We start from the raw sequence: 22673 nt of genomic DNA on the forward strand, positions 1-22673 counted from the left end.
TTTTCCACTATTCATCTATACTTTTGTTTTGACTTTGTAATTTGATGAGAATTGTACATATACTTTCTATATCAAATAATATTTTCATAATCATCTGATACATTTGCTTTGACTTTGGAATTTTGGGATCATTTTTCCAACCAAGCCAAGACATGCCTCCAACATTAGGGCCTTATTTGGATGTCCCAAATCAATGAAACTTACAGCTATGTTTGGAATTAGAATCATTATTTGCACAAGTGTTATATAGGGTATTGGGACAACTATTGGCTTTTGAAATGAAGGCCATGAATATTAAATGAAGATGAATATTTTTAGAAGAATTGAGAGCTCTTATATGCATAAAGATTAGTATATTGGAATGTTTAGGAGCCAGATTACGTCTTTGGTAGGGCTGGGCTTATGTTCCTCCAAAAAAAAGGAACATTTCTCCTAAGTAACATTTTTTCATTGAATTTAGGGATTTAGGGGCAAATATTGTCTTTTTGGAGCTGGAATTCAAAACTTGAAATCTGAATTTACAGTTGTTTATTTATCCTGACAGATTTCATTTTTGGAATTCAGGATGTAAATTTTGGATTCTTCAAATCATGATTTTGCAATATTTAGGGGCAAATATCAAATATTTGGAATTCTAGAGCTTTAAAATGGAAATCGGGATCAAAATCTTGGAATAATTAGGGACAAATGTCATCTTTTGGGAATTGGATCATATTCTTGAATTTTGGGATCGGAATCTTGGAATTGCACAACAGATCTCCTTTTTGGAATTCTGTATCAAGAACTTGGATTTTTTTTAGATCATAGTCTTGGAATTATTAGGGGCAAATATCCCCTTTTTGGAATTTTGAGATCATAAAATTGGAAAAAGAGATCAAGATCTTGGAATATTTAAGGACTGAAATATCCCTTTTTTGGGATTTTAAGATCAAAAACCTGGTAACAATCTATATATTTAGGGGCAAATATCCCTTTTTTGGAATTTGAGTTCCAAAATTTAGAACCAAGAACTCAAGTTTTTGAGATGAAAAACTTGGAATGAAGATATTGTGAAAGGCATAAAATATCCCTTTGAAAACAACAGACCATACATTTGGAATCAACTCATCAGAGCAAAATGCAGAATGCAAAACTCTGTAACCATTTACACTTTTAAGTAGCACAGACCCATCTTTTTGTTTTTTAGGAATTTCTATTTATTTTTTGGAATTTCCAACATTAACTAAAGAAAATGCAATTTATTGTGCAAATTCTGAATTGTGCGGTCTGTTTCACCAATATACTCCGTTTGCTCTAGAATTAGTTCACGTGTTCAACGGTTATGTGAAGGGCCCCCAAATTGTCACTCGATCCTTTCAAAGGTATTTGGGCCTAAAATAACTTAATGAAAGAGTCGTAAAATGCCAAGGGTGCGACATAGTTCTCCCGAACTTACCTCTTGTCCTAACATGCAGTAAGTCCAGTGCTAAGAATGGAGCACAATTATTCCACAGCTTATTTCTCAGCAACGGACAGACCTAGAGACACCAGGTCGCTTGAGGCAGGAAGCCTGGGTCTCCCTCCGATGCTCTCTGTCGGCGCCTGTTGGGGGCAGGCCTCCGGGGAGTTAGAACCAGTGTTCGGGTTGATTTCTGACATCCTACATAAAATCTGACCGCAGAATTGAACTCCTGGTCTTGGAGAAAGCTGTGACCAGTATGAAAACTTAGGAATTTAGGGATTTATATTTACTTTTGTGGAATTTCCGACATTAATTAAGGGAAATGAATCAACCCTAGGCCTAGTTCATATTTTCACAGTTCTGTGAAGGGCCCCCAAATTGTCACTTGATAACTTGAAAGGTATTTGGGCCTAAAATAACTAAACAAAAGGGTCGTAAAATGCCAATGGTGCTGCGTACTTCCCCAAAACTCGGCATGCCACGTCACCTTGTGGCCTACTTTGGGTATGTCAGGTTTGGGGCCTTCAGGTGCCACAGTTATCTAGCTGGTCCCAGAAACACTTGGCAGGTGTTTCATTGTGTTGTCTGGCTCTATACTAGCTACAGCCTCATGTTGTAAGTCCAAGGCTAAGAACAGAGCACAATTTTTCTACAGCTTCTTTCTCAGCAACGGGAAAAAAAAGGTCTAGAGACACCAGGTCGCTTGAGGCAGGAAGCCCGGGTCTCCCTCCGATGCCGTCCGTCTGTGCCGAAAGGGGGCCGGCCTCTGGCAGTGTTCGAACCCTCGTTCAGGGTGCTTCCCTAGAGCCTACATAAAATACGACCCCAGAATCGAGCTGCTGGCCTTGGAGAATACTGTGACCCCTTCGAAAACTTTTGTTGTTTGGGATTTAGGGATTTTTATTTATTTTTTGGAATCCATGATGTTAACTTAGGAAATGAATTTTATTTTACAAATTATGAATTTGCACCCTGTTTCACCAGTGTACTCTGTGTACTCAAGGCCTAGTTCACGTCTGCCAGGTTTGGGGCCTTCTGGAGCCACGGTTCTGTGAAGGGCCCCCTAAATGTCATTTGATCCCTTCAAAGGTATTTGAGCCTAAGATAACTTGATTCAAGGATCATAAAATGCCAACGGTGCGACGTACCTCCACAAAACTCAGCAGCCCACGTCATCTCTTGGCCTAGATCATGGGTCACAGGGGTGGGGTCTCCAGAAGCCAAGGTATTTGGGCCTAAAATAACTAAACGAAAGGGTAGTAAAATGCCAATGGTACTGCGTACTTCCCCCAAACTCGGCATGCCACGTCACCTTGTGGCCTACTTTGGGTACTTTGGGGCCTTCGAGTGCCACAGTTATCTAGCTGGTCCCAGAAACACTTGGCAGGTGTTTCAATGTGTTGTGTTTCTGGCTCTAAACTAGCTACTGCCTCATGCTGTAAGTCCAGGGCTGAGAAGAGAACACAATTTTTACACAGCTTCTTTCTCAGCAACGGGGAAAAAAAGGCATAGAGACACCACGTTGCTTGAGGCAGGAAGCCCGGGGCTACCTCTTATGCCGTATGTCAGCGCCCGTAGGGGGCCGGCCTCTGTCAGGGTTCTAACCTGCTTTCGAGGGTTTTCCTGAAATGCTACATAAAATCCGATCCCAGAATTGAGCTCCTAGCCTCGGAGAACCCTGTGACCTCTCCAAAAACTTTTGTTGTTAAGGAATTAGGGATTTCTATTTATTGTTTGGAATTCCCAATGTTAACTAAAAGAAATATATTTTATTGTGCAAACTATGAATTGTGCAGCCTGTTTCACCAGTGTTCTCCCTGTACTCGAGGCCTAGTTCACGTGGAGTGGGTTTGGGGCCTTCTGGAGACACGGTTCTGTGAAGGGTGCCCAAAATGTCACTCGATCCCTTCAAAGGAATTTGGGCCTAAAATAACTTAACCAAAGGGTTGTAAATTGCCAACGGTGCAACATAGTTCCCTTGAACTCAGCAGGCCACATCACCGCATGGTCTACTTCACGTGTGTGGGGTTTGGTGCCTCCAGGAGCCACAGTTCTGTGAAAGACCCCTAAAATGTCACTTGATCTCTTCACGGTATTTGAGCCTAAAATATCATAATGAAAGAGTCGTAAATTCCCAAGAGTGAGACGTAGCGCCACAAAACTCGGCACGCCGCAGCATCTTGTGGGCTACTTCAGGTATGCCAGGTTAGGGGCTTCCAGGTGCCACAGTTATCTAACTGGTCCCAGAAACACATGGCAGGCATTTCAACCTGTTGTGTGGCTCTATATAGCATGATAAAATCTGATCCCAGAATCGAGATCCTGGCCTCTGGGAACCCTGTGACCTGTCTGAAAACTTTGTTGTTAAGGATTTAGAGATTTCTATTTATTTTTTGGAATTCCCGACGTGAACGAAAGGAAATGCAACATAGCTCCACCAAACTCAGCAGCCTGTGTCAACTCATTGTCTATTTTATGTAGGCTGGGTTTGGTGCCTCCAGGAGCCACAGTTCTGTGAAGGACCCCTAAAATGTCACTTCATCCCTTCACGGTATTTGAGCCTAAAATAACGTAATGAAAGGGTCATAAATTCCCAAGGGTGCAATGTAGCTCCACAAAACTCAGCATGCCACAGCATCTTGTGGGCTACTTCAGGTATGCCAGGTTAGGGGCTTCCAGGTGCCACAGTTATCTAACTAGTCCCAGAAACACATGGCGGGTGTTTCAATGTGTTGTGTGACTCTATACTAGCTACTGGATCATGCTGAAAGTCCAGGGCTGAGAACAGAGCACATTTTTTCCAATCCAATTCTTTCTCAGCAACGGACAAAAAGGCCTAGAGACACCAGGTCGCTTGAGGCAGGAAGACAGGGTCTCCCTCTGATGCCATCTGTCGATGGCCATCGGGGGCCAGCCTCTACCGGGGTTCGAACCCGCGTTCGGGGTGCTTCCTGACATCCTACAGAAAATCTGACCCCAGTATTGAACTTCTGGCCTAGGAGAACCCTGTGACCTATCTAAAAACTGTGTTGCTAGGAATTTAGGGATTTCTATTTATTTTTTGGAATTCCTGACACTAACCAAAGGAAATGCATTTTATTGTGCAAATTATGAATTGTGCACCCTGTTTCATCAGTGTACTCTGTGTATTTGAGACCTAGTCCAATTGTGCCAGATTTGGGGCCTTCTGGAGACACGGTTCTGTGAAGGGCCCCCAAAATGTCACTCGATCCCTTCAAAGGTATTTGGGCCTAAAATAACTTAACCAAAGAGTTGTAAAATGCCAACGGTGCGACAAAGTTCCCCCAACCTCAGCAGGCCGCGTCACCTTGTGGCCTATTTCACGTGTGTTGTTTGGTGGCTCCAGGTGCCACAGTTCTGTGAAGGACCCCTAAAATGTCACTCGGCCTAGTTCACTTAGGGCCCCTTCAAGGTATTTGAGCTTAAAATAACATAATGAAAGGGTCATAAAATTCCAAGGGCGAGACCTAGCTCCACCAAACTCGGCAGCCCGCATCATCCAATGGCCTAGTCCATGTTTGCCAAGTTTGGAGCCTCCAGGAGCCATGGTTCTGTGAAGAATCCACAAAATGTCACTCGATCCCTTCATTTGGGCCTAAAATAATGTGAATTAAAGGGTCATAAAATGCCAACAGTGCAACGTAGCTCCACCAAACGTGGCATGCCATGTCATCTCATAGCCTAGTTCACAGATGCCAGGTTTGGGGCCTCCAGGTGCTAGAATTGAGCTCCTAGCCTCGGAGAACCCTGTGACCTGTCCGAAAACTTTTGTTGTTAAGGAATTAGGGATTTCTATTTATTTTTTGGAATTCCCAATGTTAACTAAAAGAAATACATTTTATTGTGCAAACTATGAATTGTGCAGCCTGTTTCACCAGTGTTCTCCATGTACTCGAGGCCTAGTTCACGTGGAGTGGGTTTGGGGCCTTCTGGAGACACGGTTCTGTGAAGGGTGCCCAAAATGTCACTCGATCCCTTCAAAGGAATTTGGGCCTAAAATAACTTAACCAAAGGGTTGTAAATTGCCAACGGTGCAACATAGTTCCCCCTAACTCAGCAGGCCACATCACCGCATGGCCTACTTCACGTGTGTGGGGTTTGGTGCCTCCAGGAACCACAGTTCTGTGAAAGACCCCTAAAATGTCACTTGATCTCTTCACGGTATTTGAGCCTAAAATATCATAATGAAAGAGTCGTAAATTCCCAAGAGTGAGACGTAGCGCCACAAAACTCGGCACGCCGCAGCATCTTGTGGGCTACTTCAGGTATGCCAGGTTAGGGGCTTCCAGGTGCCACAGTTATCTAACTGGTCCCAGAAACACATGGCAGGCATTTCAACCTGTTGTGTGGCTCTATATAGCATGATGAAATGCTACATAAAATCTGATCCCAGAATCGAGATCCTGGCCTCTGGGAACCCTGTGACCTGTCTGAAAACTTTTGTTGTTAAGGATTTAGAGATTTCTATTTATTTTTTGGAATTCCCGACGTGAACTAAAGGAAATGCATTTTATTGTGCAAATTATGAACTGTGCGGCCTGTTTCACCAGTGTTCTCCGTGTACTTGAGATCTAGTTGACGTGTGGCGAGTTTGGGGCCTTCTGGAGCCATGGTTCTGTGAAGGGCCCCCAAAATGTCACTCGATCCTTTCAAAGGAATTTGGGCCTAAAATAACTTAATTAAAGGATCATAAAATGTCAACGGTGCAACATAGCTCCACCAAACTCAGCAGCCTGTGTCAACTCATTGTCTATTTTATGTAGGCTGGGTTTGGTGCCTCCAGGAGCCACAGTTCTGTGAAGGACCCCTAAAATGTCCCTTCATCCCTTCACGGTATTTGAGCCTAAAATAACGTAATGAAAGGGTCATAAATTCCCAAGGGTGCAATGTAGCTCCACAAAACTCAGCATGCCACAGCATCTTGTGGGCTACTTCAGGTATGCCAGGTTAGGGGCTTCCAGGTGCCACAGTTATCTAACTAGTCCCAGAAACACATGGCGGGTGTTTCAATGTGTTGTGTGACGCTATACTAGCTACTGCATCATGCTGAAAGTCCAGGGCTGAGAACAGAGCACAATTTTTCCAATCCAATTCTTTCTCAGCAACGGACAAAAAGGCCTAGAGACACCAGGTCGCTTGAGGCAGGAAGACAGGGTCTCCCTCTGATGCCATCTGTCGATGGCCATCGGGGGCCAGCCTCTACCGGGGTTCGAACCCGCGTTCGGGGTGCTTCCTGACATCCTACAGAAAATCTGACCCCAGTATTGAACTTCTGGCCTAGGAGAACCCTGTGACCTATCTAAAAACTGTGTTGCTAGGAATTTAGGGATTTCTATTTATTTTTTGGAATTCCTGACACTAACCAAAGGAAATGCATTTTATTGTGCAAATTATGAATTGTGCACCCTGTTTCATCAGTGTACTCTGTGTATTTGAGACCTAGTCCAATTGTGCCAGATTTGGGGCCTTCTGGAGACACGGTTCTGTGAAGGGCCCCCAAAATGTCACTCGATCCCTTCAAAGGTATTTGGGCCTAAAATAACTTAACCAAAGAGTTGTAAAATGCCAACGGTGCGACAAAGTTCCCCCAACCTCAGCAGGCCGCGTCACCTTGTGGCCTATTTCACGTGTGTTGTTGGTGGCTCCAGATGCCACAGTTCTGTGAAGGACCCCTAAAATGTCACTCAGCCTAGTTAACTTAGGGCCCCTTCAAGGTATTTGAGCTTAAAATAACATAATAAAAGGGTCATAAAATTCCAAGGGCGAGACCTAGCTCCACCAAACTCGACAGCCCGCATCATCCAATGGCCTAGTCCATGTTTGCCAAGTTTGGAGCCTCCAGGAGCCACGGTTCTGTGAAGAATCCACAAAATGTCACTCGATCCCTTCATTTGGGCCTAAAATAATGTGAATTAAAGGGTCATAAAATGCCAACAGTGCAACGTAGCTCCACCAAACGTGGCATGCCATGTCATCTCATAGCCTAGTTCACATATGCCAGGTTTGGGGCCTCCAGGTGCCACAATAATCTAACTGGTCCCAGAACAACTTGTCAGGTGTTTCAATGTGCTGTGTGGCTCTGTACTAGCTACTGCTTCAAGTCCAGGGCTGAGAAAGGAGCACATTTTTTCCACAGCTTATTTCTCAGCAATGGAAAAGCCTAGAGACACTACATCTTATGTAAAATCAGGTTGCTTGCGGCAGGAAGCCTGGGTCTCCTGCTGATGCTGTCTGTTGGTGCCGGTTGGGGGCCAGCCTCCGGCGGGTCAAACTCGTGTCAAACTCGTGCTTCCCGGCGTCCTGCATAAAATCTGACCACAGAATTGAGTCCCTCGCCTCAAAGAACTTGCCTGAAAACTTTCAGTGGTGAGCTTCTGGTTTGACTCCAAAATACCCAAATTTTAGAGATTAATATTTTAAATGTACAAAGTTATCCCTAGGGTTTAGTCTTATTATAAATAATTCCCTTATATAACTGTGTAATAATTTATATATTTCTGTAAAGCAGCTTTGTGAAAATGACCATTGTTAAAATCGCTATACAAATAAAATTTAATTGAATTTAATATTTCTCTCTGGGAATGTCATAATTCTAAATAGTTTTTAAGATATCACTCCATAACACCAGCCAGAGTAAAGACTTTGAAAGCCACCAGAATTAATTAACTCCTAATTCCCTTACGAACATCTTGGTGCATCTTTGACTGTGCAGGATGAAGTATATTTGCACATATACTTGCAATATAATACAATTACTAAGGACTAAGTCCTGTCTCTGTGTAATATTAATAATTATTAATTATTAATATTGATCACATTTGATACACACTACCCATACTACTACATCGTGTGTAAAATCTGACCCCAGAATTGAGGTCCTCATGTCAGAGAACTTGACTGAAAATCTTTGATGGTGAGCTTCCAGTTTGAACCCACTACCTGATTTTTAGAGATTAAATGTTAAATAGTTTAATTGTATAAATTTATCCCTGATGAGCAAGCCAGAGGAGACTGTGGCAATGAAAGACTCCCAGAGAACTTGAGAAGAACTGACTCGAAAGGCAAGCCATCCTCATCTAGGTGACACCAGATAATGCAATTATAAATAAATCCCTTTTATAACAGTGCACTATATGGTCATAAAGTGCAAAAATGTATATATTTCTGTAAAGCTGCTTTGTGTCCATTGTTAAAAGCGCTATATACAAATAAAATTGAATAATTCTAATTAGGTTTAAGATATCACTCCATGCTGCAATGAGCCAATTTGCAGTTTTAATTGTAATTCTGGTGGCTTCCACAGTATTTAGTGTGCCTGGAATGAGTAGGTAAGGGGATTAGGTGTAAGTACCAAGTTTGTGAACTTTGCTTCCAATTATAGCTTCTTGCTCTTATTGGCTGGTCAATGATAAATGCTAATTTTAGGGAGCGCGTTAATTGGTGCAAACTCCCGCTCTGCTCTGCTTTGCTCCACTCTCCTAATTAGCTCCGTTTTCCCTGCAGGCTGAAGGTAGGCTCCAGGTTATTGCTTTTAGTTTCCAAAAATCTGATATTTACCACTAATCATTCCACAAAATGTATATCAATCCCTAATCCAATCCATCTAGATTTATGCAGTCGTTTTCATTTCTCTTTTCATTATGCGCGATTATTGGAACATAATTTTGAGGCCTTAACTTTGCTGTTACAATATTTAATGGCGTCACCACCCGAACCGGATAGCACCACTGATCATTTCAATTCTGTAAGTAAAAAATAATTCATACACACAGTCTCTCTCTCTCACACACACACGCACGCGCGCACTAAAGGAATCGCTGTTTTTTTATTTGTTTAGGTGTCTTTAGTCTCTCACGCACACGCGCGCGCACACACGCGCACACACCCTAATTAAATGAATCGTTCTCTTTAATTTGTTTAGGTAACTTCAGACAGTGAAACAGGAACTGTTGCCTTTACAGAAGAGCCAGAGGAACCATTGCTTGTGAGTTAAAATAGTATCTAATATATAATAACTGTAACACACACACACACACACACACACACACACACACACACACACACACACACACACACACTGATTAAAGGAATAATTGTTTTTGATTTGTTTAGGTGTCTGTAGACCGTGCCACACACACTGTTGTATTTAAACAAGAGCCAGAGGAACCATTGTCTGTGAGTAACCTTATATATATATATATATACTTATGCATTATATAAGTTCTGAAAAAACTGGACAGTTTCCAGAAAAATATCATTCTTTATATGAAGACAGTAATTCCACCAATGATTAATGTAGGGAATACTGTTTTTATTGTGGAAAGGCAATTCTAATTTTTTTTTTTTTTTGAAAATCACACATACTAAGAAAATATTTTGAATGATTAAGGTTGATACAGACTCATCAGGCTCAGAGTTTGAGGGGCTCCCACGATACACTCCACGCCCTGTAAGTAAAACTACAGTGGAACTGATCAATTCTTGCACATGTACATGCTAATAAGTATATTCTGCATAGGGCCAACGCAGGAGACTCTTTTATTCAAGAGAGTTTGATTCCCTGTTGAGACACCACTTTCAAAGAGATTTGAAAGAAAAATTCATAACATACAGGCGAGTAAGTTGAGTTCCTTATGACTGTGCATCCTTGTGGTCGTAACAGAAATATTACTGTATGCTTGCAGTCCTAAACTTTAGTTATTGGCTTCTACACATTTCTTTTTGTTTCAGTTAATACACGTTCTGAAAAAAACCCCAGAGCTAGTGGAGGAGGCCAGACGTCTTCATCTGACAACAGAGAATATAAGAAGTCGGCTGAGGAAGCTGGCTTTCCGTTACGAAGAAGTTATTCGTAAGGATGCCTGGGTTTGAGGTTTGTTAAGTTTTCCAACATTTTGATGTTATAAATAAAGGTTTCTGTGTTTAGCATTTTGTACAGGTTTTGGGGGAAAATAATTAGTCCACACTGTTTTCACAGAATATGTATCGGACCTCCACCTCCAGTTTGCAAAGAAAGCCAAAAAAAAGTGCACCGTGCCCTCTCTGTGGCGTCTCCTTCCGAAATGTTCGCCAACATCTTATAAAGCTCCATAAAGTACTCAACAAAATGGAGCTCAGGATCTTGCTGCAGTACACATCTGGCACGTAAGTTGTCTTCTTATAAAATCAGACCTGAATCCTCAACATTTTCAAATGGTATAGGTTAACATAACAAATAATAATAAATGTCTTTTTGTCTGTGATTTTAAGGTATAATGGCCTCAATGATTGCCCTATCTGCAAAAGGTCTAACTTTGTGCGTTTAGATAAACACATGAAACTATGCCATTCAGATATGACAGTAAGTATTGTCATTTATAACTTAAGTGCACTAATGCTCTGGGATGATGAGTTCATTGTTTTGAACAATGCACACTTTTTTTTTTTTTTTTTAATTTTTATACCTTTTATTAATGTTGGTTGTGTGTCTGAATATCAGTGACTGATTTAATATCATTCTGGTACAAAATCTGAGGGGAGCTTGTTTCCAATTGTGAAAGGTCAGCTTTCATTATGGTTGTTTTATTCTTCGCTTCAGGAAGTGCAGCAGAAGGAACTTCTTACGAAAGCTAAAAAACAGACAAATCTTTTGGATCTGAAAACATTACGGGCCAAAAATCCATCCCCTCCCTTGGTTAGTACCCTCGATGTGGAGATGTTGGCCGAGTCAGATGATGAAACAAGCTCCCCTCAGCAATCGATTATGGCACAGAAGGACGTCATTACACACCAGGTTGCTCCCCACCAAGGACCAGAGGAAGGAGACACCAGAGAGAGGGAGGACACTGCTCCAACCACACAACCAAACTGCAAGGGCTGCAAGGTACAGAAAGCAGTTGTCAAACAACTGAAAGAAGAGATAAACACATTAAAAAATAAAAACCCATTCCCCCTGCGGAGAAAATATGAGAGAAGGAATACTGTACAGACAGAACTTCCAGTTTTTGGTAAGTTTGTCATGGACTCCCTCTGTCTCTCTTGTTCACCTTGTGATGTCAAGCTTATAATCGCGTGAATTTTCTTTCGGTGCAGAAAAAGTCCTTCAGACCTGGCTTAATCATATTGAAGGCGTCACGTATCGCCAGAACGAGAACGCACGCCAGAGAGTCACACGTGTGCGATCCTGGTTGGCTTACATGAGTGATGGAGGGGTGCCAACCATGGATTTTGCTTTCTTATCAGACCCCAGCAAGCTTATAAAGTAAGTATAGATTTCACAGGTCAACATTTTAGAATAATTAAGAATTAATGTGCCTTTCTCACTTTCCTTACAGCTGGGCGCACTCTTTGAGGAATTTTGCTGTAACAACACAAAGAATATACATAAGCGATGTGAGGTCTTTCCTGAAATTTCTCCTTGAAGCACGACTGGACACTGTGAGAGCCTCTAAAAAGAAATTGAAGGGGGCAATTTTCAGCCTAGACAGGCTTCGGAGGAAACTAACGAGCAGGCTTGTTGTACACAAACAAGCTGTTAAGGCCAAAAAATCAAGTAATTGCTTTTTGTGTTTCTTCACTTTTTTATATTTCATGGTATGTCACTTGTAATGTAGAATGCTTTTTCATGATGTTTTAATTACATTTCAGAAAACATTCTGGATGCAGTACACATACAGACCTTCCTGGAAAAGGCTAGACGAGCAATACCGAATGCTTTAGGTAAGGACACATTGGTTATGAAAACATTGCCTCTTTTAGGAGTCCCTGTACATTCATACCCTTTGTTTCATCTTCCAGTCACTCTGGAGCAAAATCCCCTGCCACAAAACCTTTACCACCTATTTGGCCTGTTGTCAGGGTTCATAATTTGCCTGACAGGGCACCGTAGGGGAGTCTTGTTGGGAATGGAGGCAGAAGAAGTCCACGCTGCACCTAAAGACAAAAATGGACGTCGAGTTATTATGGTAAGCTTTCACCTTTTACTGAATTGTCTGTTTTCCTACATATAACTTTTATGGGTCTAAAAAGGTAATATTAGTGTGAGATGAAAACATCGGTGTTCATTCCAAAGTATAAAAAAGAAACAGTACTTAAAGTAAATTTAGGGAGTAACATTTTTCATTTGGAATTGCATTTCCAAAATATAAATAGTATCCCCTAAACTGAGGAATTGATGGAATTATTCCTTTTTAAATGGTCATCTTGCTTGCCAATGGCACACGTAGAGAATATCTTTTGGAAACTTTCCAGCTTTTTGGGAATGTTAATGTAGGTATTATTTATAATTTGTCCCTTGCTTTGTGTCATGTCTTTCTTTTCACAGGTGGCAAAACACAAAACATCCTCAAAATATGGCCATGCCCTTGTCCCTTTGGAAAAGGAGGAATATGTCTGGTTTGCCAGGTTTTTATATCATAGGCACAAATATCCCATGGGCGAGTCCAAATTGTTTTTTGCAAACACAAATGGGGGTCCATTCTCCCGCTTAGCAGGCACTTTCCAGGAGTGCTGGAAGGAGTTTGGGCTGCCAGGAAAACCAACATTTGGCCTCATACGAACAAGCATCAGCACCTATGTAAGACTTGTTTCATTTAAAAATTGGACGTTATATTATCATTTTAATTTTGAGTACTAATTTGTTACCTCTCTGTATTGTGCACATGATGCGTTTCAGGTTGGCCGTGAACTGGATTACAAGCAGAAGGAGCAGGTACGGCGACTCATGTGTCACAGCACAGCAGTTGCTGAGGTGTTTTATGAAGCCAACCAAAACCTGACAGATGCTTTCAAGTCCCGCCGGGCCACGGCAACAGCTGTCCAGAAGCAGACCAACAATCCTAGGGAAGGAAGGGAGGAAGATGAGGACATGCACAGAAGTAAGAAAAGATGCATCTCCAAGACACGCATGAGAAATTACAAAGGTGACAAGAAATATCCCGAAAGTGACATCAAGGACACCAGTACTGAAGACAGTGATGACACCACAGAAAAAACAGAGGAGGAGGATGAGGACAGAATAAGGAGGAAGGCTGCTGGCAAGACAGATGACAAACGTGACAAGAAATATCCTAAAAGAGAGACCAAAAGCACCAGTGTTGACAGCAGTGATGACACCACAGAAGAAACAGAGGAGGAGGATGATGAGGACAGAATAAGCAGGAAAGTTTCTGGCAAGACAGATGACAAACGTGATGAGAAATATCCTAAAAGAGAGACCGAAGGCACCAGTGTTGACAGCAGTGATGACACCACAGAAGAAACAGAGGAGGAGGATGATGAGGACAGAATAAGCAGGAAAGTTTCTGGCAAGACAGATGACAAACGTGACAAGAAATATCCTAAAAGAGAGACCAAAAGCACCAGTGTTGACAGCAGTGATGACACCACAGAAGAAACGGAGGAGGAGGATGATGAGGACAGAATAAGCAGGAAAGTTTCTGGCAAGACAGATGACAAACGTGACAAGAAATATCCTAAAAGAGAGACCAAAAGCACCAGTGTTGACAGCAGTGATGACACCACAGAAGAAACGGAGGAGGAGGATGATGAGGACAGAATAAGCAGGAAAGTTTCTGGCAAGACAGATGACAAACGTGACAAGAAATATCCTAAAAGAGAGACCAAAAGCACCAGTGTTGACAGCAGTGATGACACCACAGAAGAAACGGAGGAGGAGGAGGATGAGGACAGAATAAGCAGGAAAGTTTCTGGCAAGACAGATGACAAACGTGACAAGAAATATCCTAAAAGAGAGACCAAAAGCACCAGTGTTGACAGCAGTGATGACACCACAGAAGAAACGGAGGAGGAGGATGATGAGGACAGAATAAGCAGGAAAGTTTCTGGCAAGACAGATGACAAACGTGACAAGAAATATCCTAAAAGAAAGACCGAAGGCACCAGTGATGACACCACAGAAGAAACAGAGGACAGGATAAGGAGGAAAGGTGCTGGCAAGACACGCAAGACAGATGAAAACAGCAACAAAGAAATAGTTGTGATACTGGACAGTAACGAAGAAGACCAGACACAAGACAAAGACAAGAAGGATGAACAAAACAACAAAGATACCTCAAGTATTCGAAAGGATGACGCAGGACGTAGTACAGATTCATTCCCGCGTTCATTAATTTTCCATTCCACTAATCCTCCGCCGAGTCACAGGAGAACCAGGAGCATATCCCAGCGAGCTCGAGGCAAAAGGCTGGGGACAGCCTGGAAGGGGTGCCAACCCATCACAGGGCGCAATCGCCGACCCACTCGCACACCCCTTCACACACTACAGAAGATTGGGAAATGTGGGAGAGGAAACCAGAGTCATAAAGACAATGACAAAGATGAACAACACACTGATGCAGACATGCCAGGTGAAGGAAAGGACAAAACCAGGAACAGAACAGACACAGCTGATGGAGACAAAGATGAACAGCAACATGCTGATGCAGACATGCCAAGCGAAGGAAATGAGATGGGGCACAGGAAAGACACAGCTGATGGAGACAAAGATGAACAGCAACATGCTGATGCAGACATGCCAAGAGAAGGAAATGAGACGTGTCTTTCCTGTGCCCCAGCTGATGGAGACAAAGATGAACAGCAACATGCTGATGCAGACATGCCAAGTGAAGGAAATGAGACGGGGCACAGGAAAGACACAGCTGATGGAGACAAAGATGAACAGCAACATGCTGATGCAGACATGCCAAGTGAAGGAAATGAGACGGGGCACAGGAAAGACACAGCTGATGGAGACAAAGATGAACAGCAGCACATTGATGCAGACATGCCTAGTGAAGGAAATACTGAGACGGGGCACAGGAAAGACACAGCTGATGGAGATGAAGACAAAGAACATGTCGATGCAGACATGCCTAGTGAAGGAAAGGACAAGATCAAATTTACAAACGAGACTGATGGACTTAATGAAATGGATATGGGATGCAGCACAGAGAAGACCGACAATCACATAAACATAGACTTGCCAAAAGATAAGAATGAGAGAGGAAGTAACAATCAGACTGAACAACACACACAAGAAGTCACCCAACCATCCATACCCCAAAAGCGTAAGAAAACCCTTTTGAAGAATTCAACCCTCCGCAAATGTGCCCGAAAAATTTCCAGTGATGAAGAGTCACCTGTCAAAGAAAAGTCATTGGTGTCACCTCGCAGACTCCGGAAGAGGGCAGGTGGATTAAGCCCAGTTGCTGTAGCCAGGATGCATAGAGCACTGAAAATACTTGCAAGAAAAAGGGGACAAAAAAATTAGGGCCTAAAATAAATTCATTCATGTTTCTCATAAACTCAACATTACTGATAATCAATAAGAAATTAAAGAAAAGCAGGGAAAGTTGTTCAGTTGGATTGTTATTGATGCTCAATGGTCTGTGATTTTTGTTTTATTTACAAATTAGGAATATATATATTTTTTTTAACTAATTCAGGATAAAAGACTTGAAACTTTTGTTTTAAAGGAAGTGGAAAATGTTCATTTTCCTGTTTTTTTTTTTTTTAAAAAAAAAAAGTTTAATTTGTGATTAAAAAAATATACATAATGGTTTTGTATTGGAGAAACAAAAGCAAAAATAAATTATTTTGTATTAATAAATGTGTTGAAAAGAGTATTGTTCTGGCATTTGCTACATTTTAATAATTCAATTTAAAAGTATTTAGCTGTAAGCACTGCAGAAATTGTGATCATAGAACCTGATAAGTGATGGGAGAGGATTATCTCTCTTGTTACTGTACCTCACTAACATACATAAATGATGGGAACATTTAGTTCTGTGTCTCATAGATTATGAAGTAATTGAGAGACCAACGGTAATATGCTGGTCCAAGTTGTTCATTTTGTGAACAGTGCATTAGATGTTATAAACTATTTTAGAATTATGATTTAAAGATATCACTCCATGCTGCACACCCAATGCTGCACATGATGTTTGTTAGGTAGTTTGCAGTTTTTAATCGTAATTCTGGTGGCTTCCACAGTTTTTACTGCACTTGGAAGTAGGTAAGTGGATTAGGTGTTAAGTATCAAATTTTTGAACTTTGCTTCCAATTTATCGCTCCTTGCTGTTATTGGATGGCCAATTGTATATGCTAATTTCAGGAGTGTGCTAATTGGGGCAAAGTCCAGCTCAGCTCAACTCTGCTCTGCACTCCTATAGCACCATTTTCCCTGCAGGCTGAAGGTAGGCTCTAATTTATTGTTTTAGATGCCAACAATCTGATATTTACCACTAATCATTCCAAGAAATATATATCAACCCCTAATTCTATAATAGGGGTGTCTGATCCACAAAGGGCCGGTGTGGCTGCTGCTTTTCTTTCCAAACAAGCAGGAGCACACCTCATTCTACTCGTTTAATCAGTTGGTCTCAATTATCAAACAATTCATGTGTGATCCTGTTTGTATGGAACAAAAAACCTACAACCACACCGGCACTTTGCAGCTAAGATTGGACACTACTGCTCAGTACACTTTTAAACATCCTGTGTAATCCTGAAAATACAAAAATAATGCAGGCACAGTCATATGACAATAACAAATGCATGTTGTTTTACTTGATTACTTGTTTTTTCCTTGTGTTTTATTTTTACTTTGATGTACACATACAGATGTTTGCAAACAACCGTCCACCAGCACGAGACCAACACTTATACACTTTGGTGGTCCGGGGGGAGGAAGATGTATGAGCTACTCAGTGGCATCAATGATGCTATGGAGACCCTCGACAAGAGTCAAGCAGCCCTTAACAATGTTAATGAAGCCCTCTTCCAGAGCATCAGTCCTTTTAAGGAGGCCTCTGACGATGGTCGTGGATCCACTGGCCACAGTGCGAGTGATGTTATGGAGGCCCCTGACGATGGTCAAGTGTCCCCCCGATGATGTTCATGGATCCCCTGGCCACAGTCTGAGTCATTGTATGGAGGCTAGGACTGCTGAGAAGGATGGTAACAAAGGTCCATGAAGGTGAGTGTGTTTCTGTTTGAAACATCAGCTGATACTTTGTCCCCAACATTGCGTTTACATTTGTAATAGAACCATCTCTTTTCTATACCAACCAGTGTGGTGTGAAGATTTACTGAGATTAATTTATTCTTTTGATTTTTTTTCTGCAGAGGAAGCCATGGTAAAGAGTGCACCTTCAGACTGAGATTCATAAACATGCACATACATGTGATCATACACACAAATCATCCACATGTACACCACACAACACACTCTATAGACAGACAGATAGACACACACACACACACACACACACAAACACACACAATATTGACTTTAAATAAAATCCCAGTAAAGAAATTTTGGTCTCAATGTGTTTATTTAAAAGGTTTCAGCACTGAAAGATGTTCCAAGAGTTTCCATGAAATCAAAAAAGGGATCATACAGCCTAGGATATATCCAGATGTTCATAGGTAGAGGGTGAGGTGGTTAACATAAGTTATATAGGCCTCAAATGAAGACATTTAGAGAACAATCAGCATTCAATCCACAACCAGAAGGCTGAAGAACAGTTTCTACCCCCCGCAGGGCCATCAGGATGAATAAGGTGAATAAACTCTAATCCAGTGATTTACTCCTTCTGTGAAGGGACCCCAAAATGTCCCTCTATCCCTTCAATGGTTTTTGGGCCTAAAATAACTTCTTGAAAGGGTTGTAAAATGCCACCAGTGTGATGTAGTTTCCCCAAACTCAGCATGCCACATCATCTCGTGGCCTACTTCACATATACCAAGTTTGGGGCCTCCAGGAGCCACGATTCTGTGAAAGGCCCCCAAAATGTCACTCGATCCCTTAAAGGTATTTGGGTCTAAATTAATGTAATGAAAGGGTCGTAAAATGCCATCTGTACTACGTAGCTCCACCAAATTCAGCAGCCCATGTCATCCCGTGGCCTACATCATGTTTGCTGGATTTGGGACCTCTAGGAGCCATGGTTTTGTGAAGGGCAACCAAAATGTCACTCAATCCCTTCAAAGGATCTTGGGCCTAAAATAACTTGATGAAAGGGTTGTAAAATGCCAACTGTGCAACATATGTCCACCAAACTTGGCATGCTACATCAGCTCATAGCCTACTTCACATATGCCGGGTTTGGGGCCCTCCAGGAGCCACGGTTCTGTGAAGGGGCCCCAAAATTTTTACTCAATCCTTTAAGGTATTTGAGCCTAAAATAACTTAACCAAAGGGTTGTGAAATGCCAACGGTGTGACATAACTCAGCATACTGCATCATCTTGTGGCCTAGTTTATGTGTGCCAGGTTTGGGTCCTCCAGGTGCCACTTTGTTGTTGGTCCCGAGAACAACTTGTCAGGTGTTTCACTCTGCTGTGTGGCTCTATGCTAGCTACTGCATCAAGTCCAGGGCTGAGAAAAGAGCACATTTTTTCCACAGCTTATTTCTCAGCAATGGAAAGGCAACAGGTCACTTGCGGCAGGAAGCCCAGGTCTCCTGCTGATGCTGACTACCGGTGCCCATCGGAGCCAGCCTTCAGTGGGATCGAACTTGCGTTTGGGGTGCTTCCCGACATCGTGCTTAAAACTGGACTCCAGAATCGAGTTCTTCGCCTCAGAGAACTTGTCTGACATCTTTCGGTGGTGAGCTTCTGGTTTGACTCCACAATACCTGATTTTTAGAAATTAATATTTTAAATGTATAAATTTATCCCTAGGGTTTCTTCTTCTACAATTATAAATAATTCCCTTGTATAATTGTGTATTATATGGTCAGAAAAGTGCAAAAATGTATATATTTCTTTAAAGCAGCTTTGTGACAATGTCCATTGTTAAAAGCACTATACAAATAAAATTGAATTGAATTGAATATTTCCCTCTTGGAATGTTTAATTCATAATTCTAGTTAGTTTTTAAGATATTGTTCCATGCTGCACAGCCAATGATAATTTGCATTTTTAATTGTAATTCTGGTGGCTTCCACAGTTTTTACTGTGCCTGGAATGAGTAGGTTAGGAGATTAGGAATAAGTATTACATTTTTTAACTTTGCTTCCAATTTATCACTCCTTGCTTTTATTGGATGGCCAATTGTATATGCTAATTTTAGGGAGCATGCTAGTTGGTGCAAACTCCAACTCAGCTCTGCTCTCCTATAGCACCATTTTCCCTGCAGGCTGAAGGTAGGCTCTAATTTATTGTTTTAGATGCCAACAATCTGATATTTACCACTAATCATTCCAAGAAATATACATCAACCCCTAATCCTATAACAGGGGTGTCTGATCCACAAAGAGCCAGTGTGGCTGCAGCTTTTCTTTCCAAACAAGCAGGATCACACCTCATTCTACTCGTTTAATCAGTTGGTCTCAATTATCAAACAGTTGATCATGTGTGATCCTGTTTGTATGGAACAAAAACCTACAACCACACCGGCACTACGTGGCTAAGATTGGACAGCACTGCTCAATACATACAAATGCGCACACTTTTAAACATCCTGTGTAATCCTGTAAATACAAAAATAATGCAGGCACAGTCATACAACAGTTACAAATGCAACAGATGCATGTTTTACTTGATTATTTCTTTATTCCTTGTGTATTTTATTTTTAGTTTGATGTACACATACAGATGTTTACAAACAATCATCCACCAGCACCAGACCAAAGCTCGTACACTTTGGAGGTCCGGGGGAGAAGGATATATAATCTACTCAGTGGCATCAATGATGCTATGGAGACCCTCGACAACATTCAAGCTTCCATTAACAATGATATTAATGATGTTCATGAAGCCCTTGGCCAAACACTGAGTCATGTTATGGAGGCTGAGAGCCCTAAGGAGGATGCCAACCCAGTCCATGAAGGTGAGTGTGTTTCTGTTTGAAACATCTGAAACATATTGTCAGGTTACTGATACATGTCCCCAACTTTGAGTTTACATTTGTAATAGAACGATTTCACCTCTATACCAACCAGTGTGGTGTGAAGACTTTACTGAAAAAAATGTATTCTTTTTTTTTTTTTTCAGAGGGAGCCATGGTACAGAGAGCACCTAGGGTTAGGGTTAGGGTTATCATACACACAAATATCATCATACACATGTACACACACACACACACACTGCTTTCATGTCGTATTTCAGTTATTTTCTGCTCCCACAGGCTGATGGAAATCTTCTTGTTAGTTCCAACTGCCCTCAACGTGTAGCGCTTAATGTAAGTTTTATTGCCTGTTATCAGTCAGGATTACTTTTGATATTTAATTTGTTTTTTGACCTTTACAGCGGAATGATGATTATGAGGTAATGGCTAGTATAGAAATTTATGAAGAGCCTTGTTCATCCCAAGAGCCTAAAAAAGAGGTAGGCACAAATTTTAGCAGCACACATCTTATTTTCTCAAGTATCTAGGATGTTTTGATGGAGTTATTTTTATTCTCTGTACGCTCCACAGCGGGATGCCACACACCGTCCATCCCAGGAAGAGGTACTATGCATATTTTAACAATCAAAAGGCTCTTATCAATCATCAATATTGTCTCGACTGTTATTTATTTAATTTTCTATCTGTACAGATTTCCGGTAAGCCTGTGAGCGGTAGGACAAAACGCCAACTGATACGTGTGCCCTCAACTGTGAGTGTACATTTGTAAAAGAGCCATCTATTCTATAACCAACCCATATGGTGTGAAGATTTTACTGAGATAATTTTTTTTTTTTTTTTTTGCAGCGGGAGCCATGGTACAGAGAGCACCTTCAGACTTATAGAGAGCACCATCACACACACATACACACATATACTTGCAGTTGCAACATAATATAATTCTTAACAGACAATTCACACATGCACACACACACACACACACAATATTGACTTTAAATAAAATTCCAGTAAAGAAATTTTGGTCTCAGTGTGTTTATTTAAAAGTTTTCAGCACCGAAAGATGTTCCAAGAGTTTCCATCAAATCAAAAAAGGGATCGCACAGCCAAAGATACATCCAGATGTTCATAGGTAGAGAGTGAGGTGGTTAACATAAGTTATATAGGCCTCAGGTTCTGGTTGGAGTTCTCATCGGTTGAGTTCGCTCGCTGCTGCTGGGGGTGGCCCCATATGGACTGCCTGAAGAACTGTTTGGATTGCTGAGGATGGGGCCACCTGGGGGCTGTGGAGATGGCTTGGGGATCACATATGGGGAGCTGTACTGTAATGGCTTGGGACTGCGATTGCTGTAGTGGCTTTGGGGCTGCAGGTGCCACGAGCAGCTTCGTACTCAGGACTCCATCAGTGGACAGTGGATAGATTTTAACCAGCCGGACCTCTTGCAAATACTGTGATGAATTTATTGGTTGCACAATTGCACTATTTGTCCATATAGTACACAATAGAAGGGATTTATTTATAATTGCACTATCCGTTGCACCCAGATGAGGATGGGTTCCCTTTTGAGCCTGGTTCCTCTCAAGGTTTCTTCCTCATATCATCTCGGGGAGTTTTTCCTTGCCACCGTCGCCACTGGCTTGCTCATTAGGGATAAATTCACAGTGATAAATTTAAATATTTACAATATATTTTTGTGAATCCATTTATTTCTGTAAAGCTGCTTTGTGACAATGTCCATTGTTAAAAGCGCTATACAAATAAAATTGAATTGAATTGAATTGAATTGAAGACATTTAGAGAACAATCAACATTCAATCCACAACCAGCAGGCTGAAGAACAGTTTCTACCTGCAGGCCATCAGGATCCTGAATAAACTCTAATCCAGTGATTTAGTTGTAAAATATCACAATGAGTAAAATAATGGACAATATCACAAATTATGCAATATTCAAATAAAGAAAATTCCCATGCACCTAAGCCATATTTGAATGATGTATTCACAATAAAGAAAATCAAAAAAGAGATTAATTCAATACATTAAAAAAAGTAGACGAATTTTAGGCGATTAGGGAAATAGATCACATTCCAAAAAGGCAATCCGCAAATGAGTGATATGCAAATCACATTTTATTGACCTTTCCAAAAAATTGATCTAATTCCAAAAATATGCTCTTGAGGGTTACCATGGAGCAACAGCGCCATGGCCAAATGGTGAACTGCAACAAAAGTGCAATTTTTGACATTTAATATCTCGAAAACGAAAAGAGATAGACCAAAATTTTTTTTTGATTCTTGAAGAGCTGAGGCAAGACTGTATTATCAGCACATTTGGGGATTTTATTAAAAATTGCAAAAATTCGTATGGAATTAGGGATTTACGT

General features: G+C 41.3%; 1 protein-coding gene and 2 long non-coding RNA genes across 5 annotated transcripts; all 3 read left to right on the plus strand.

Moving 5' to 3' along the window:
- Nucleotides 1-10246: 10246 nt before the first annotated feature.
- LOC113524458 (uncharacterized) lies at nucleotides 10247-15937 on the plus strand. 2 transcript variants are annotated; one of them, XM_053233878.1, is made up of 10 exons: nucleotides 10247-10334; nucleotides 10440-10606; nucleotides 10712-10802; nucleotides 11040-11448; nucleotides 11534-11702; nucleotides 11776-11993; nucleotides 12089-12160; nucleotides 12239-12405; nucleotides 12765-13016; nucleotides 13143-15937. In XM_053233878.1, the coding sequence occupies exons 1-10, from the start codon at nucleotides 10320-10322 to the stop codon at nucleotides 15708-15710; spliced, it is 4128 nt and encodes a 1375-aa protein (XP_053089853.1). In that variant the 5' UTR covers nucleotides 10247-10319; the 3' UTR covers nucleotides 15711-15937. The 2 variants fall into 2 exon arrangements, with proteins under 2 accessions (XP_053089853.1, XP_053089852.1); XM_053233877.1 differs by having other exon boundaries at nucleotides 13116-15936.
- A 91-nt stretch (nucleotides 15938-16028) lies between these two features.
- On the plus strand, nucleotides 16029-17750 carry LOC128318310 (uncharacterized). 2 transcript variants are annotated; one of them, XR_008301765.1, is made up of 4 exons: nucleotides 16029-16454; nucleotides 16554-16635; nucleotides 17063-17417; nucleotides 17567-17750. It is a non-coding gene; the product is annotated as an uncharacterized LOC128318310 (long non-coding RNA). The 2 variants fall into 2 exon arrangements; XR_008301764.1 differs by having other exon boundaries at nucleotides 16032-16635.
- Nucleotides 17751-20861: 3111 nt separating this feature from the next.
- Nucleotides 20862-21422, plus strand: LOC128318313 (uncharacterized). The gene is made up of 3 exons (XR_008301775.1): nucleotides 20862-20896; nucleotides 20985-21044; nucleotides 21140-21422. It is a non-coding gene; the product is annotated as an uncharacterized LOC128318313 (long non-coding RNA).
- The last annotated feature ends 1251 nt before the right edge of the window (nucleotides 21423-22673 follow it).

The sequence above is a fragment of the Pangasianodon hypophthalmus genome, chromosome 5 (assembly GCF_027358585.1).
Source record: "Pangasianodon hypophthalmus isolate fPanHyp1 chromosome 5, fPanHyp1.pri, whole genome shotgun sequence".
Classification (NCBI taxonomy): domain Eukaryota; kingdom Metazoa; phylum Chordata; class Actinopteri; order Siluriformes; family Pangasiidae; genus Pangasianodon; species Pangasianodon hypophthalmus.

What these genes read in the sequence shown, in the direction of transcription:
- LOC113524458 (XM_053233877.1), top strand. An exon ending in CTGCAGTACACATCTGGCAC is followed by an intron (nt 10,607 to 10,711) that starts GTAAGTTGTCTT and finishes TGTGATTTTAAG; the next exon opens with GTATAATGGCCTCAATGATT. An exon ending in ATGGACGTCGAGTTATTATG is followed by an intron (nt 12,406 to 12,764) that starts GTAAGCTTTCAC and finishes TTCTTTTCACAG; the next exon opens with GTGGCAAAACACAAAACATC.